At 39.5% G+C, this 18,451-nt stretch overlaps 1 protein-coding gene across 1 annotated transcript; it reads right to left on the reverse strand.

The window, feature by feature from the left end:
- Positions 1-1,243: 1,243 nt before the first annotated feature.
- Positions 1,244-17,563, reverse strand: LOC139939824 (uncharacterized). The gene is made up of 5 exons (XM_071935958.1): positions 17,407-17,563; positions 15,406-15,733; positions 13,647-13,759; positions 11,988-12,130; positions 1,244-8,721 (listed from the first exon to the last, which is right to left on the reverse strand). The coding sequence occupies exons 2-5, from the start codon at positions 15,638-15,640 to the stop codon at positions 6,744-6,746; spliced, it is 2,469 nt and encodes an 822-aa protein (XP_071792059.1). The 5' UTR covers positions 15,641-15,733; positions 17,407-17,563; the 3' UTR covers positions 1,244-6,743.
- Positions 17,564-18,451: the final 888 nt, after the last annotated feature.

Here is an 18,451-nt window from a genome sequence, read left to right on the forward strand (position 1 = left end):
TGAAAATTTGAGCTCAATCGGTCATCGAACTTGCGAGATAATAATAAAAGAAAAAAACACCCTTGTCACACGAAGTTGTGTGCGTTTAGATGGTTGATTTCGAGACCTCAAGTTCTAAATCTGAGGTCTCGAAATCAAATTCGTGGAAAATTGCTTCTTTCTCGAAAACTATGGCACATCAGAGGGAGCCGTTTCGCACAATGTTTTATACCATCAACCTCTCCCCATTACTCGTCACCAAGAAAGGTTTTATGCTAATAATTATTTTGAGTAATTACCAATAGTGTCCACTGCCTTTAAAACAAAAATCACAATTAAAGTGCAGGTTTCTCGGACGAACTAAAAAAAAAAGAGGGTTTGAAATTATTTCCAGAAGTCCTTTCTTATAAGATACTTGAAGGAGAATGCTCTGAAGGCTGTGGATGACTTTCGACCACTCGTCCAATGCCGGGCAATGGTGCGGAGTCCGTGGTATGGTTTGCGTCTAACCACTTCCGAGCCAGTCTTTCTGACGCCGTGCCCCCAAACTAATCAGCTTGTGTCAGATATTTAATTAAAAGGAATAGTCGGGAAATTTGATAACTATGAGTACAATTTCTATATTTATCATTATTTATCATTATTGCACTGCTATAACTAAATACACTTTTAAGAGAAAACATGTTATTCTTATAAATATCTACAATTATACTTGTATTCTGAAGAAGGTTATTCTTGCATAGCATCTGTGTCCCAAGGTACAATCTTAAAATGCTACTCTTAAGGGGAAAAAATGGTGTTGAGACTATTCGATTCTTGTTATCCTATATTATATAGTAAAACTAACATGTTAAAATTCGTTTCAAAAGGCGGTCTTCTTATAGCAGGAAATCCGAAGCGAATAATGCCGCGCACGAATACTCCACAACTTGAGAAGCGTTACCGACAGTAACGCTTCTCAGATGATTCACACTTTGGGGGATCAAAACTACATTAAAAAAATTCTTTGAATGCCTTATTGAAAGCTGCTGCAAAAAAGTTGTTATTGGCGTCAATTTTGTTTTAGAGTGATTACAAATCGATGTAGGCCCTACAAACAAAACATGTAAAAAAATATAATATGTATAATATTTTAAATGTCGCCGCTAATCAATATTCACCGTGTTTGATACAACAACACAAACAGACTTCCGATTCAATTTAATTCAACTCGACATTTATTTCCATATTATTGCAAAATGAACATACACGTAATTATAAAGATGGTCTGTTGAGCAAAGAGGTGTATAAAGAACTGCTATAGAGGGAGACAAAACGAAAATAAAGAGGCGTATACAAAATACAAAGCATTGTGTATAGAAATGAGTTATAAACAAAACACTGGACTTCAGAACAGGTACAACATAACAACAGACAAGATCGAAACAGGGCGAACAAACACAGAAAACGCTACTTTTAAGCTAAGCGTTTTCTGTGGTTTTTTTCCTCCGTGGAACGTTAGCATAAGCGTTGATGATGCTGCACAACGGCAAAGATAAGTAAAATAAACACACAATTAAATTACCAAACAAAATAAATAATTAAATAAATAAATAAATAATTTACTTTAACATAAACTATATGCCATGGAAATACATACAACAAGCAAATGTAAATTATACGAAACTGCTGGTGTTTGGGATAATGTGTCTCGAAACTAAGCTAAAAAATAACTGAATTGTATCTTTCGCCCTACTAAAACAAATATAGTATTTGTTGACGGATTTCTGTATTTGTTTCTCTGTATATTCTTTCTTCTTCTTTCGTTCAGCTCACATGAAAACCTACAAATTCAAACGACTCTGATTTCTTCTCGTCGGTTTGGCAAACAAAATAGGGCAATTTAAAGCCAGTGGACACTATTGGTTATTGTCAAAGACCAGTGTTCTTACTTGCTGTATCTCAACATATGCATAAAATAACAAACCTGTGAAAATTTGAGCTCGATTGGTCGAGATAACTATGAAAGAAAAAATCACCCTTGTCACACAAAGTTGTGTGCTTTCAGATGCTTAATTTCGAGACCTCAAATTTTAAAATCGAGGTCTCGAAATCAATTTTGTGGAAAATTACTTCTTTCTCAAAAACTACTTTACTTCAGAGGGAGCCGTTTCTCACAATGTTTTGTACCACCAACCTCTCCCCATTACTTGTTAAAAAGTAAGGTTTTATGCTAATAATTATTTCCAGCAATTACCAATAGTATCCACTGCCTCTAAAGTGCTCTCCGGGAAATAACGTAGAACAATCGTAAACATACAGCCCACGTCTACTTCAAAACTTACCAAACGTCACCCAGCCCCAATTTCTCAATAATAAAAATGAACTTGCAATTTGACGTCAAGCGTTATACTAGTTATCTCCAGTGACGTCATAGGAAGGCTAGATTTTGATAGAAAATGAAGGAGCGCCAAGTAGTTGTAATAACTGGCGGTGTGTTAAACTTCTAGGATATCGGCAGCCCACGCTCATCCGAAACTGACGCAGATAACACCGGACGAACGATCGGCAACATGGATTTAGCAAGAGAAAAGAAGAGAGGTGGAGAGAGAGAGAGAGGGGGAGAGGGCACATGTCAAGCAGCTCATAATGACGTCACGATGGCGTTTTCACATCGAAACCTCGATAGAGGGAATGTCGAAATGGTCATTTTGGTTTAAAATTCCGCTGCTGGAAACTTGGAAAAGAATCGATTGATACCGTTTGGTTGGTGTTGGCTGAACTGCCGTATATATGCAGCATATATGTATCCCTTTAACCTACAGACACAAAGGATGTCCATAATAATAAGGTAATACTAGTGTTTTGTGAGCTTCGCATCGTCAAAATGTATTGTAAAGTTTGTTTTAGAGAGTGAGACTTTCATACAAGATAGAAGACTTTTACCAACAGAGGGCGCAGTTGGTGATCTCCACAAAATTTGTTGTATTCAGCCACCACCTATTCGTCCAATTGAACATAGCGAAAAACACAACACAAATAACAACAAAACAAACAGAAGCAGTGTGTCAGTATCATGTGATCCAATTCAAACCATGGTATCTAAACAGTGATGTCAAATCAAACAAACCGAGATGATGGTTGCAATTGGCCAACACCTTCCAGGCGTCTTTGTACGTGTATCATTTCATATAACATTTTGATATCCCGCATTGATATCCATACTTGTCAAGTTATTTCAATGTTCGTTATTCACAATAGAGTGCATGAACCGCTATGTCAATACAAAACACGGTTCCGGCGAAGATGCCGGTTAATGAATCTGTAAGAACGTCTCCTGTGCCCTTCCATGAGGGTGTTACCGGGAGATCAGTTTATGTGCGTACTCTAGCAACAGCATGATGTAGGGCCTAGGCGTTGGCAAAAGTGTGTTTTAATAAACGATTACAAAAATTTCAAGCACGTGTGTGTGCGTTCACATGCATTTGTATGTGTTAAACGGTATGTTTACATGAACTCTTATCACGTTAGAGCATAGAAAATTATCTATGGTTGGAGTGCCTTTAGCTTTGACTATGGTGCAGTGGTATTGAAGTGTTATGGACGGCCTCGTGGGCAACAAACCGCTACTGAGGATCGGTGAACTTAGGTTGTATCTATGCAGTGGTTTCAGATCGCTTGAGTACAGGTTCAATTTGTTGAGTCTGTGCAACCTTTTTGCTTTGTGCGTGGGATACGAAGCGAGCGGATTCAACCTAGTCGTAGCGCGCGCCAAGAACAGTTGTCATGGGAACGTCCTATAATCAAATAGTGTTGCAGAAAAGGTATCAGAAGCCAAAAAGGGCGAAGAACCGATAAAGTAGGTGAAAGGTGTTGAAGAACACAAATTGAATAATGTAGCAGAACGATGTCAGAAAATGAAGGACATCCAGAAAACAAAGACGAGCTATAGCAGTGAGTCGTTGGTGAAGACTCGATAAAGGTGGGAAATGTGTTAATCTTGGGGGAAAAACTACATGTGTACACATTAACTGTACTCCTGCCTCGAGGTCACGTTCAGAAAGTGTAGTTTATGACGTGTCTGACTGATATTTGGACTGTGCGTGATCAAAACCAAATGACATCAAAACCATTTAAAGGATTCGGGTACTTTTTTAAAATGTCCACAGATTTACATTAAACTTACAGGTTTGAAGATATTGATAGTGGAAAGCTTCCCTTAACTGAGGTTGTGTAGTTTTTGAGAAACGAGTAAAACAAGTCACAAAATAATTTTCGTCTCAGGAAGATGCAAATTATTTTAAATTGTAAATTCCCATTAACCAGTTATGATATTATACCAAAACCATAGCATAACTGGTTATTACGTTTTTACATGCTAAAACTGAGACGAAAATTATTTGTTTTACTCGTTTCCCAAAAACTACAGCACATCAGTAAGTAAAATTTCAAGGCAAGCTTTCTACTATCATAATCTTCAAACTGTGCAAGTTTAATGTAAATCTGTGGACATTGTGTTGTATTGCTGATGATTTTCAGTGACTATATTATTGGCTTTTTAGAGTAGCAACCTCTAAAGCCATTGGACACTTTCGGTACAAAAAAAAACAAAATTAAAAGTTCACAGATTTAAAAATAACTTACAGGGTTTACAGAAGGTTATGGTGAAAGACTTCTCTTTAAATATTGTTCCATGAAATGCTTTACTTTTTGAGAAAACATTAAAACAATATCAATTCTCGATATCGAGATTTACGGATTTATTTTAAACACATGTCATGACACGGCGAAACGTGCGGAAACACGGGTGGGTTTTCCCATTATTTTCTCCCGACTCGGATGACCGATTGAGCCCAAATTTTCACAGGTTTGTTATTTTATATAGAAGTTGTGATACACGAAGTATGGGCCTTGGACACTACTGTTTACCGAAAGTGTCCGGATGAACGTGTTTTTTGGACGAGTCCTGTCCGAATATTGACGTCAACAATTTGATTCTTTATATGATAATTGCATAATTTTCAGGTGTCCAGGTTATATAAGAGTTTACTTACGTTCAACTCGACCACAAATTTCATTTCATGACCACAAATTTCATTTCATATTTCACTCGATTTTTATTTCGTTCGTTGGTGGTCATTTTAATTATTTACAGCGCAGTTTGTCTGTGTACATGTATGTGATTTATAAAATTGTAAATAATAATAATAACATTACTCCAAACAGTAAACCTGTGGTGAACTATTATTGAACTCCCACTGGGATGACCAAATCTTATCCACCGAAGAACATATCGCGTTATTTACAGGCTTAGTGGAACAAATTATAATTAGATTAACAATTTATACCCAAATTTGCCCAATACAATTGATGGAAGCTACAATCAACAACAACTCTTCAAGGTTGGAATAACACAGGGGAGCCGAAGGTAGGAATTGATATTCCTCTTAAAACAGTCTAGATTGTAGGATGGAAGGAAACAAGCACCGGGCAAAGAGTTCCAAAGAGATGCAGTACGTGGAAAACGCGCTGTTGATATGGCTCATGTACTACATCTCAGCAAAGCAAGAGTGTACAGGGGAGAGCAAGCAAATAAGCCCCTGGTTTCACGCTCAAACACCCTGACAGAGGGAACCAGATCGGACTATTGGTGGCACACTAAGCAGGAAAACTAGACAGACAGATGCTGGCTAATAAAAAAAAAACAGACATTGGGAATAGGTTAAAGAGTTGTGACTTGATCCCAACTCTTCAAAAATAATACTAACAGTACGCTTCTGCACTCTATCTGATCAAGTTTCAAACTTTAGTATTTCAGTAAGATTATTTCAAAGGCAAAATATATAGCCCTATGTTCATTTTATCACTAAGGCTGCATGTTAGACAGTCATTATGTACCATTTGTACAATTTAATGCGCGCTGATTGGTCCATGGCTAACATACCTCACAAAGTAAGTTAAGGAAGGTGAGTTTGTCTTAGCCAATGAACGACCAATGTCACAATCGCGCATTGAATAAAATTAGACTTTTTATCATGACATATATCTAAAGCCAAGCCTCACCAACAGAGGGCGCTATTTAATTACTACACTTCATTGCATGAAATTTTAGTTTTGTAAAAAAATGAGTGATCTCAACCAAGTATTTCTCCAACTAGAACAACCGTGATCATATTTTTCGAACATCAATGTAACATGGACCAATCTAGTCTTATGTTCGATTCGCTTCCCTGTGTTGACCCCGTGGAGCCCCTGACAAGAGCTAACTGAACGATCACTCACCCTCTCGTGGTGATGTCATGCACCTGGGGCTAGCCCCAAAGTGACCCACTTCACAAGCAGGGCACTTAGGGCTGACCCGGGTGAGCCCCTGGCATGACGTCAAAACTATTCGAAAAGACCAGGGGCAGACCGGGGTCGACCCAGGGAAGCTAATCGAACGCACCCAATATTAGTCCTAATCCTTGCTCTATGTTACAACTGTGCTACATATTTTACACTGTGTTTTGTATTGCATGGCTATTGCTGATACTCCCATAGAAATGTGACGTACACCTGCATGACTTGCAATCACAAGGTTGTGGGTTCGAATCCTACCAAGCTAATCGCTGATTTTAAAAAGACCAAAAATAAGCAATTGTCATCTAGTTACTAAATCACAATTTCTTGATTTGTGCAATTTATAATCACAGACATTAAACTGTGAGACCTTTGCCGAGTTCCCTTGGTGGGAAGATCATCTTAACGAACAAACAATCAAACAAACACATTAATTTATGGATAATTTACAGCGATCGAAATCCTTGTTGGTAATTTACAAGTAGACAACAGACTTTCCACAAATCCTTAATCACATGGGATACAGGGTCCAGCACAACATCTTGCAGGCACTTAAATGCGGTTAGAGTCCTCACAAATTTTGCGCACAGTAACCTCACGACCTCGGTGTGACACTTGTGAGAGTCCTGATGGGAAGGCCCACGCTTAAAAGTCGCTGCGTTATGGGGCAAGTCAAAGGACGGTAGTTGGTGAACTTTCACACCCACTGAAGAAAACAAATGTACACCCTCCCTCATGAACTCACCCTCCACAATGATACTTTCCCCCCTTTGTAGGAGTGGGAGAATCCCTGTTCTCTGCAAGAGTTCCGTACTGGTTGACACATCTGGCAAAGGATCGGAGGTGAATACCACTTCTCCAGAAGGGGAGAAGCAAACCAGACAGTTGAGTCTTGTAGAGCTGAGGTGATTCAAGATGGACCTTTGCTGTACTTTGATCTTAACTGGTTGGAGCAGGAAACTAGTGTTGCAGAACTGACCCTGGAACCTGACAGACTTGGTTGAGGTTGAGGTTGTGGTGCCTTGCGCTCTTAAAGTGGGGATTGGTAGTGTGACATGCAAGTAGTACACCCATCGCATTATGATGAACAGCGCATGCTTGGTCGAGGGTAATGCAAACCTATCGGCCAAATCTTCGGGTTGAAGGCCAAGCCACACATGACACAAGAACAAGAAGAGCTCATCCATGTACGGAATGGTCTTCTCTGTAAAATCCTGATAATTGTGTAGTGTTTCTTTGGCAAAGTCTACCGCGTCCTTCCACTTACTGGATCTATCTGAGGTCAAGTCGTCTGGCTCGATACGCCAAAAGAATCTCATTAAAGTATCGACAGACCTAAAACCAGTGTAGAACTTGATCTTCTCGTCAGATGCCATGAAGCGATGCAATCCGAACTTCTCTATGCTGAGTGCTTTCTCAAGCTCCTTGACCCTTTCCAAGGCTTGGGTTAAGCTAAGGTGTCCTTGTGGTTCAGTTGAGTTAAGGTGGTCACTCAGCATGTCTTCGATACTCACCGTGGTGTCCCCAGAAACAGAAGCCCTACTGCTCTCATGTTGAGAAACAGCCATAGGAGAAGCCAAGCGACTAAATATTTGCTCGTAAACATTTTCAGTTCCTGTCTGACTCGTGGTCTGGGTTTCCTCCCTGTCGAGAGGTCCCACTGAAAGAGTGTCATGGCTACTAACCTTTGAACCCGAACCGATTCTTTTGGGAGTAAAAATCCGGATCGGTTTAACGTTTGAAATCTTGGTCTTATGAATAGGATTTTTAGAGGGGACGGGAGCTGAATGCTCTTCCGGGATTGTCTCATGGCGATCAGCATCCACAAACTGACGAAGGCTTGATACACGTTGTTCTCTTAGCCCCTCTGTTAGTCTCTCTTCGGCTTGGACATCAGGTTCCAATGAATGGGAACTGATGATCCTTGGTAGCACCTCCTCATCAGATTCCACAACCATGCTGTCCCTCCTCAAGGGATTGCAAGCTGTCTCAATTTTGAAACCAGGGTTTGGGTTTTGCTCAGGCAAGCCAGAAATAACATGAACAACTTCAGGAGAATCCAATTGCTCGTGTTTGATGTACATCTGTTGTTGTATGGAGGAATACCCAGTATCACTTCCTTCACTATTATCCCCCGAGCCAGCAACTTCTAAAAAGTCCATGTGACCGACATCTGGGTACATGACTTGTGTACATGCAACCTCAGTTTGATCGTCAGCTGAAACAAATCTAGGACCTTGCTGACTATATTGAGCATGAGGCATCATCGCATTTGGAATCAAATGCTGTTGCTCAGTAGTACCTTTCGAGGAGGTACTCAAATTATTGACGGTGGGGTCGATAGTCTGGGAAGGCTCTGTATCGTCTTGTTGTTGAAAGTATTCCCTGATCTTGAGTTTTGGAGCTGTTGAACATGATCTCAGCCTGTATGTGGAAATATGACGAACAACAATTTAAAACAACCTTTAAAGGATTTGGGTACTTTTTGTAACACAAAACACAATGTCCACACATTTACTTTAAAGGCAGTGGACACTATTGGTAATTACTCAAAATAATTATCATCATAAAACCTTACTTGATTACGAGTAACGGGAAGAGGTTGATAGTATCAAACAGTGTGAGAAACAGTTCCCTCTGAAGTGACGTAGTTTTCGAGAAAGAAGTAATTTTCCACGAATTTGATTTTGAGACCTCAAGTTTAGAATTTGAGGTCTCGAAATCAAGCATCTGAAAGCACACAACTTCGTGTGACAAGGGTGTTTTTTTCTTTCATTAATATCTCGCAACTTTGAAGACCGATTGAGCTCAAATTGTCACAGGTTTGTTATTTTATGTGAAGAATAGTCTTTGACAATTACCAATAGTGTCCACTGGTTTTAAACTTACACTGTTTGAAGATAATGATGATAGAAAGCTTCACTGAAAATATTAGTTGCTGTGGTGCTGTAGTTTTTGAGAAATGGGTAAAACAATGTCATGAAAATACGTTTTAACATGCTAAAATAATTTTCGTCTCATGATCAGTGAGACGAAAATTATTTTCACGACATTGTTTTACTCATTTCTCAAAAACTACAGCACCTCAGCAAGTAACTTTTTCAGGGAAGCTTTCTACTATCATTATCTTCAAACTGTGTAAGTTTAATGTTAATCTGTGGACATTGTGTTTTTTGTCCCAAAAAAGTACATAGACCCTTCAAACAAGAAGATCTAGTCCAAATCTAAGCCCTTGGTTTTAAATTTGAGTCCCAGTCCAGAATCATTTGGGCCGAGGCCGACAATCAAGTCACGACTCTATCAAGTTTAAATATTTGTTTTCAAACTGAGAGAGTTTTAAAATTAGATAGTAAACAAAGTGTGGCCTTTAACTCTCTTCAAGTGTTGCAAAATAAAATTAAAAGAACTTTAAAAATCTTTTACCCTACAATGTTCTTGATTTTTAATTCCCCAGCTGTAGATTAGCAAAAGGCGGGAATGTTTAAAGAAACCTTGAGCTGAAAATTCTTAGACCAAAATGTAAATTAAAATGTAAATTTCAATATTCACTATTTGGCATGAAATTCACCCTTTTTTGTGTCAACTCAAGTCACAAATATCGAGTACGCTTCCAGGGACCAATTTCATATATAGCTGCTTAAGCAAACAATGCTGCTAACCAGTTTTGTGTTATGATTTTTGGGGGTTGAGCAAAGAATTGACTAGAGTGGGATTCGAACCAACAACCTCCGTTTAGTGTTAAGTAGAATTATCATATCAATGCCAGTATACAATTGTAGCATGCTGTGACGGGGTCCATGGCGTTTTGTACACTCATGGGGGAAGTTGGTGCATGCGACACAGTATTATGGCTGGTATTCTTATTCTGGTCAGCATAATTTTGTTGTGCTTAAAGTCACCAGTGGAAATATATTTTTTTTTCTTTCAAACATAAGAGTATATGCTTACGAACAATAAAACAATTTGTTTAGTAATTGTTTGTCACGATTTATATGTTTAAAAAATATATAAAGTTGTTTGGGGGGCTGACTCCGCCTACCCCTTTTGTGACGTCAATCGAGGCAGACTTTGCCTGCAATGCGTATAGTAAACACACGTGCAAAGTACATGTACGTCGAAGTCGTGAGTTGGTATGTTTCAAAAAGTGTTTTTCTGCATTCAGCAGCAATACACGTGGTCGGCATTGCCGGAAAAAAACAAAAAAATCTCTTTTTGAAACGTACAAACTCACGACTTGGTCCGTGCATGTACTTTGCAATTGTGTTTACTCTACGCATTACAGGCAGAGTATGCCTCGATTGACGTCACAAACAGCGCCCTCTCGGGTCGGGGTCTACTCTTAAATTTGTAAATAACGTAAGAACTGATTTTTTAAAACCTTAGTTAACTGTTTATTCACATTCCACTCATCAAAACACATATATTAGTGACAAAAGCTTTATTTTGAAAAAATACCACTTCCAGGTGACTTTAAGTTTCTTTTTTGTGCAAGCAGCTCTATGAACTGGTCCCATTTGAGCCCAAGTCATTGACCATCATCACATGAGTCCAAGTTTTAGTTACAAGTCATGCAACACTACTGCTTAATCGCACAAAATTATCGGTTTATGTTTGTGTTCTAATTATAACACAACATCAACAATGTCAGTATCAAAAACATCATTATCACAGGACTCTGGAAAGTACTAACATCTATTATATCGTTGCGATACTCGCAGCCAAAACATAGGATTCGAACTGCCTCTAGCTACCGGGAAATCTCGGTAGTCTAGCTGGTAAGTCATTGCTCTAGAATTGCAAGGGTCGTGGGTTCGAATCCCAACCGAGTAATATGCCTGTGATATTTTTTCAGGAGAAGTACTGAGAACTGAGTATACAGTGCTAACAAAAATTGACTTCTTTATCCCAGATGCAAATTAAACATCTATTACATCATTGTTGCAGTGTTCCTCAAATGGGCAATGAACTAGACTCTGGACAAGTCAATGAGTTGGACCATAGTAGTGAGAGCAGTATTAGTCTCACTCGAAGCAGTCAGTCTTGCGAGATAGCTGCGAGAGAGCCATTTTGCCATTTTGCAGACACCACAACAGACATTTAACGACTCGTCTACAAGCCTACCCATAAACCTTAGGACGATTTCACAAAGAGTTGAGACTAGTCTTATCTTGAGTTATAACTCGTCCCAACTTTGTCCTCACTTAGGACTAGCCTTAAAGACACTGGACACTATTGATCATTGTCAAAGACCAGTCTTCTCACTTGGTGTATCTCAACATACGCATAAAATAAAAAAACTGTGAAAATTTGAGCTCAATTGGTCATCGAAGTTGCGAGATAACTAGGAAAGAGAAAAAACACCCTTGTCACATGAAGTTGTGTGTTTTCAGATGCTTGATTTCGAGACCTCAAACTCTAAACTTGAGGTCTCGAAATCAAACTCTTGGAAAATTACTCCTTTCTCAAAAAACTACGCCACTTCAGAGGGAGCCGATTTTCACAATGTTTTATACCATCAACAGCTCCCATTACCCGTTACCAAGTAAGGTTTTATGCTAACAATTATTTTGAGTAGTTACCAATAGTGTGCACTGCCTTTACGTTTTTTTATTAACTCCTAAGACTAGTCCTAAGTTAGGACTTTCTTTGTGAAATCGACCCCTGACAATGTATTATGGTATAATACTTACAAAGATTTCTCTCTGTGTGTTTTTCTTTGAGTTGATTGCTTGGATCTAATCTTGGCGGCTGGTTCGTCACTACCAGTCGACGGTGCAGTGGAGGGGTTCGAGTCATGGTGGATCCTCTTCTGCCGAGTTTTAACGCCTGAATTCTATAAAACCACAAACCACAAAAATAATAATAATAAAAGTATTTATAACGTGCTTTTTCCCAAGGATACAAAGCGCCAATGGACCGTTCCGGCTTTCTACTAAGCTCCGCCCACCGCGCACGTGAGCAAGACACGTGTACGAGCACTCCCAATGACATCCTGCTTGATTCTGCCGCGCGTGCCAAATAATACGCGCAGGCAAGTATGACCGAGTTTGTCCGACCACAATCATTGCTGTGATTGGTCAAATGGGTGAACGCGCACAGTTTGATTGACAGGCCGGATCGGTTCATTACTTTTACTGCAAGGTGAGTGGGACGAATATTTTGAAATAATAAGTCCTAATCCTTAGCATACCATGTAATGGTTTACATGGTGCTAAGTCGATACAGCAGCCACAGCCAGGAACACCAAGGTGAAGTGCATACACTGGGTTCTTTTACATGCATTACACAACACATGGGAAAAACGGCTTCCGAAGGACGAAGCAATGGTTAAGTGTCTTGCTTAAGGACACAAGTGTCACGGCTGGGGATTCGAACTGACACTCTGCTGATCAAAAACACCAACGTTTGAATTCGGTGCTCTTAACCGTTCGCCCATGACAATTATAATGTGCCAAGGCTTAGAAGAGACATAACACCATTAACAGCTACTTGCATCAGGCCAAATTATGGGATGAGTTTTACAGGAAACAAAAACTCAAATTCGCAAAAAACGATCCGCTCCATGAGGTTTGGGACAAATTTTTGGACCCCATTTTAAGGTTCAGAGTTGTAGTCAGAAGGCTTACTGTTCCAGTCTGCCTTGTACTTTGTTTATTTTTTTGATTTCCGTCCTCATTTACACCAGAATTTGTTTTGGGAGGGGATGGGGAGGGGGCACTTTTCCCCGCCCCCCTGGACCCCTACTGGTTTGGGAGGACCTCGACGGGCTCAACCATGGGCTAGAAGTCAAGGTCTTCCCTTATGCCACTGGATGCTAGCAGCGGAAGGTTTTGTTATATGCACATTTGTGTGCAGGTGTTATAAAGGTCCTTGATGTTTTTTGATGAAAGGGGGGGGGGGGATAGAGTGAATGCTGATAATACTAATAATAGTAACCAGTTTTTATATATAATCGCCTTTTACACCCGAGGGCTTCTCAAACATTATTAACCCTGGTCACTGGGCCTTATCATTCCTCAAACCATCTCAACTCCCTTGGGATTATATGTCAGCCTGTGCGACAAATACATACATGTGCTACTCGTCTAAACCAATCACAAGAACCATCTCTGCCCGTCACAGGTACCCATTTATCCCTGGGATGAGAGAAGCAATTATAGTGTCTTGCTCAGTGACACAAGTGTCACGACCAGGATTCGAACCCACACTCTGCTGAACAGAAGCACCAGAGCTTGAGTTCAATGCTTCTACCCACTTGGCCCAAACAGCCTGTGGGGATTGTCATATTGGGTTTCACCTTTAAGTTTATTTTGGTTAGTAATTGGCACTTTAGTTTATATAGCACTTACCTCAACTGAGCTTGATGATCCTGGAGAAAGAACTCCGACATTTTCATGAAATGATCCCACAGATGACAAATCTAAATTGTACTCGAAAAATACCGGTTCTTTGCACTTTAATCCTGTGTAATAACATTTAATATCAAAGTCTTATTTCCAATACAAAGGAGGCACCTTGAGGTATACTGCATATTTTGGAAATTAAACAAGTTTAATTCAACATGTTGCCTTGAATTGGTCGAGTTGGTCTTTGAAAAGCGTTTGTAATCATTTGTTATAAAATGCATTGGTTAGAAAGATGTTGTAAAAAATAGAATACAATTGATCCACACAAACATGCCTCGAAATTGCTTGGTTTTCCTTTTACCTCGTCGACTAACACGATACGCCGTTTATGGATGGCTGACAGTGTTAGTTCGCAAAGTAAAAGGAAAACCACGCAATTTCGAAGCAAATTTGTGTGGATCATTGTATTCTACTTTTAGAACATCTTTCCAATCACATGCATTTTATAACTAACAATTACTTACAAACGCTTTTTATAGACCAACTCATCCGATCCAAGGCAAGGTGTTCCTTTAATAAACAGTTATCAATATAAACCACAAGGGAAACTGACTGGGTAAATTTTGAAATGATTTTTGGGGTTGAACAAAGAATTGACTAGAGTGGGATTCGAACCAACGACCTCCGGATTAACGTGCTGGCGCTCTACCAACTGAGCTATCTAGCCCTATATTGGCAGTGTCCCTATTTTGTCAATATCTTTGTTCAGGGTGCCAGTCAGAAGCCATACAACCGTTAACTGCCGTGTAGACAGGGATCACACCCAAATTACGATACAACCTGGGAAGCGGCAGCGAGGGGATCACCTTAAGGGGATGCAACTTTTTGTTTCAGATATCAATATAAACCACAAAGGAAACTGACTGGGTAAATTTTGAAATTATTTTTGGGGTTGAACAAAGAATTGACTAGAGTGGGATTCGAACCAACGACCTCCGGATTAACGTGCCGGCGCTCTACCAACTGAGTTATCTAGCCCTATATTGGCGGTGTCGATATTGACAAAATAGGGCCACTGCCAATAATTATAGGGCTAGATAGCTCAGTTGGTAGAGCGACCGCACTTTAATCCGGAGGTGGTTGGTTGATTGGTTCAAATCCCACTCTAGTAAATTCTTTGTTCAACCCCAAAAATCATTTATTAAACAGTGTGTAAAAGAAAATTTCAACCCACTTTTATTTTTAGATTACAACAGATTCGGTTTTAAACCAATTTAATTTTCAATATTCTGGGCAGAGTTCTGAAAAAGTGGAGAGGTCCTTGTTGGGTGATGAACTGCTTATTAGTAAATAAACAAGAATGTCCCGGGCCGAGAGGTCAAGCACACAGGATTTAAAGTTCTGGTGTTTCAGAGTGAAGGTTCGAGTCCCTACCTTCACACTTGTGTCCTTAAGCAAGACTCTTAACTAATATTGCTTTGTCCTCCACATTGGGCTTCAAGCTTTAGGTCTCACGTCTTATGTTTTGGACTAAGAAGCCATAATTTGGGGTTGAACAAAGAAAAACTGACTAAAGGGGGATTTGAACCAATGGCCTTTGGTTTAAAGAATAATTCGGAAGAGTTAAGATGTGGTTAACTCCTGCGAAATATTTGCAGCCAAAAACGGGGCTGTGACGTCAAATTTTTTATCGCATTGGCATTCGCAGGAAGTATGAACCAGGCTTTAGACCACTCTGTTGTTATTAAATACAATACCATACCTCCTTTGCGTGACTTGGGGTCCCACTGCTGCTCTGGATGAAAGTGGCAGCTGCACAACTTGGTATGTTGGGTTTCCGGACGCCACAGCTCCCCATTCTTATTCACCCTATTGATCCGTAACACCCAGATCTTGTACCATTTCTCCCAATCCGGGCCGTCATTCGGTGATGGGAAGTTGTAGAAATGGCACCCGTTACCCGACTTGTGGCCACATCCCGGGGCGCAACAAATCATTTTTTTGGGTCACACCATTGAAGAGATGAGCTTGGGCCTGTGGCTAGACTGTGCGCTGGCAAGCAAAAGTTTGTTTGGTTTGTACACAGGTGTCTAAAGAAAGAAAAAACAAATCAAATGAAAAACTAAATCCAAAAATTGATCAGTGAGGAGGTTCAAAATTCAAAACTCAAAAACGAAAATCTCTACCATGGTCTGGCAGCAAATTTGCTCCACATTACCTTGTATTCATTTCAAGATGTTAACTTCATCTAGTAAAGTTATTCTTAGCAATCTCTACAAGATTAAAGCTCTCATTACACTTCAGCGCAAAGAGTGTAAGCTACGACCGACATGGTGTGCTCTAATTAATAGCTCACTTTTGTAAAAGGAATAATAATTATAGGATAATTAAAGTTGGGCATAAAAATGCTAGGCACAAAAAGAACAATACCATGAGCACATACCCACAATTCATTAGGGGAAAAGTTTCCGTATGGCGCCAGCGCCACCACTTTTTCATTTGATATGATTATGAAATAGTATATCATAGCGTCATACGTTATCGACCCTCATGTTTTCGGTCCCCAACTTTGATTCCCGTTTACCGCGAAATTGTGCAAGCTGCACCGGTGACACAAGCTATGCAGTTTACTCAGTCTGTATTTTCATCAGGCTTAATCATGCTGAGAATAAAGTTTCCTGTCATTGGTTATGCTCAAACATTTATAAAATGATTGATTTTTGGTACTAACCACTAGTGCATTATTATGGCAACATTCAAATGGGTCAAAGAAACATCATCCAACCTCGAAAGTTCAAAACAAAATTACTATTTGCTAGATTGAGTTTCATTCTGCTTTAGTCACTAGATGGATCACGTGAGGTGGTTACTATTTGGGATTCTGTGGTGTGCAAATGTGGGGAAAATATTAAAATATTTTAGGTGAAAATAACAACAATTTTTTGTTATTATTTACTGCATACTGTAATAAATTCCAATAAAGCGTAATAAATATTAAGTCTACAATAAAGAGAAAATATCATAGATTGGTTTCTTATCTCCTGAAACCAAACATTACTGGTCTGAAATGGGGGAAAACGGATTGTTATGAAGTGTGAGTGCATCAAGGGGTGGGGTGTTTTACTTTCATGCCTTATGATATCTCTGGGTTCTAATATAGTAGCCATAATGCCTTAGGACAAAAATGTAATTAAATTTGTTCAGTAGTAATTATATATTTTGCACGCCATACTAGCTTCTGAATATTCAATAAAATACCAACCAATGAAAGGTTTGAAAATATATGACGTTGCTCCAATGTCGTGCATGCATAAGCACTGTTAATGGCGGACTGTCTCTCGCAACGTAAAACCAAAACTTTAAAAATGTCAACACACCATGAAGTGAAAGTGTTATTGTTGAAAAATTGGATAGATAATTTGGACAAAAAATATTTAGTTTTTGATTGTGAACAATTTTCCTGTTATCCTACTGAAAACACATGACACCAGGATAGCATCTTATTTACCTCAATGAGATATCCCTTTTTGTAAAAATTAGTGAAAAGGTGGTGGCGCCATACGGAAAGTTATCCCAATTACATGTGCATTGAATTGTAATGCATTATGATTGTCCCATTCATTGAGTATGAGTAGCTAATTTTTAAAAGAGGGTGTCACACATCATTATGCGGGTGGCTCAACGGTGAAAGTTTCAACGATCGTGAACTCATGTGCCTGTCATGAGTTTATTTCACAGCACTGAGTTCAGTGCTCTTACTTACGTGCATAAAAAGCAACAAGAAGGAAAGGCAACAACATGTGCAAATCAACATTGATGGTGATTTCTTTCCCATATAAAATTCTGTTTATAATTCGGAAAATGCGACCAAACACACTCCACCATCTTCTTCTGCTGCAAACTTAAACAGCGCCCTCTATACCACATGTCATAACAAACGTTGGATGAATAGACTTGGCACCCGTCCTTCCGTAGAGGAAAAGAACACTCTGGTGCAAAGAGAATTAATGCGCTCAGTGGGGGCGTAAAGGTGTGACATCATGGGAACACCTAGCCTGAACATCTGACGTCACACTTCGAGGCTCGTGAATAACGTCAGAGACCGGCATCAAAAACCGGCGTGGCGGTTTCAACTTTCCGCCGTGTTCAGTTTTCCGAATGACCAAAATACGGTAACATTACGTCATGCGACGCCTACGCATAGCAAGCGAAAGTAGTCAATATTTAGTGCCGTACTGAGTCCAGGAAAACTGAAAACGGCGGAAGACTTAATTAAAAGCAGTGGACACTATTGGTAATTACTCAAAATAATTGTTAGCATAAAACCTCTGGTGACGAGTAATGGGGAGAGGTTTGTGGTATAAAACATTGTGAGAAACAGCTCCCTCTGAAGTGCCATAGTTTTCGAAAAAGAAGTAATTTTCCACGAATTTGATTTCGAGACCTCAGACTTGGAACTTGAGTTCTCGAAATCAACCATCTAAACGCACACAACTTCGTGTGACATGGGTGTTTTTTTCTTTCATTATTATCTCGCAAGTTCGACGACCAATTGAGCTCAAATTATCGTTTGTTGTTTTATGCATAAGTTGAGATACACCAACTGTGAAGACTAGTCTTTGACAATTATACCAATAGTGTCCACTGCCTTCCTGAACAGAGAAATATGACCGCTGAAGTCGTTACAGGTGGTTGAGTCAAAACAGGCGTTTCTCATAGGGGTATACAACTTAAAAATTGAATAATTTCCGAAGTCGCAAAAAGTCGCAACCAATTTGGTTTTAGACTGAAGGTTCAGGCTACTGAAA

This window comes from Asterias amurensis, chromosome 7, assembly GCF_032118995.1.
Source record: "Asterias amurensis chromosome 7, ASM3211899v1".
NCBI classification, from domain to species: Eukaryota; Metazoa; Echinodermata; class Asteroidea; order Forcipulatida; family Asteriidae; genus Asterias; species Asterias amurensis.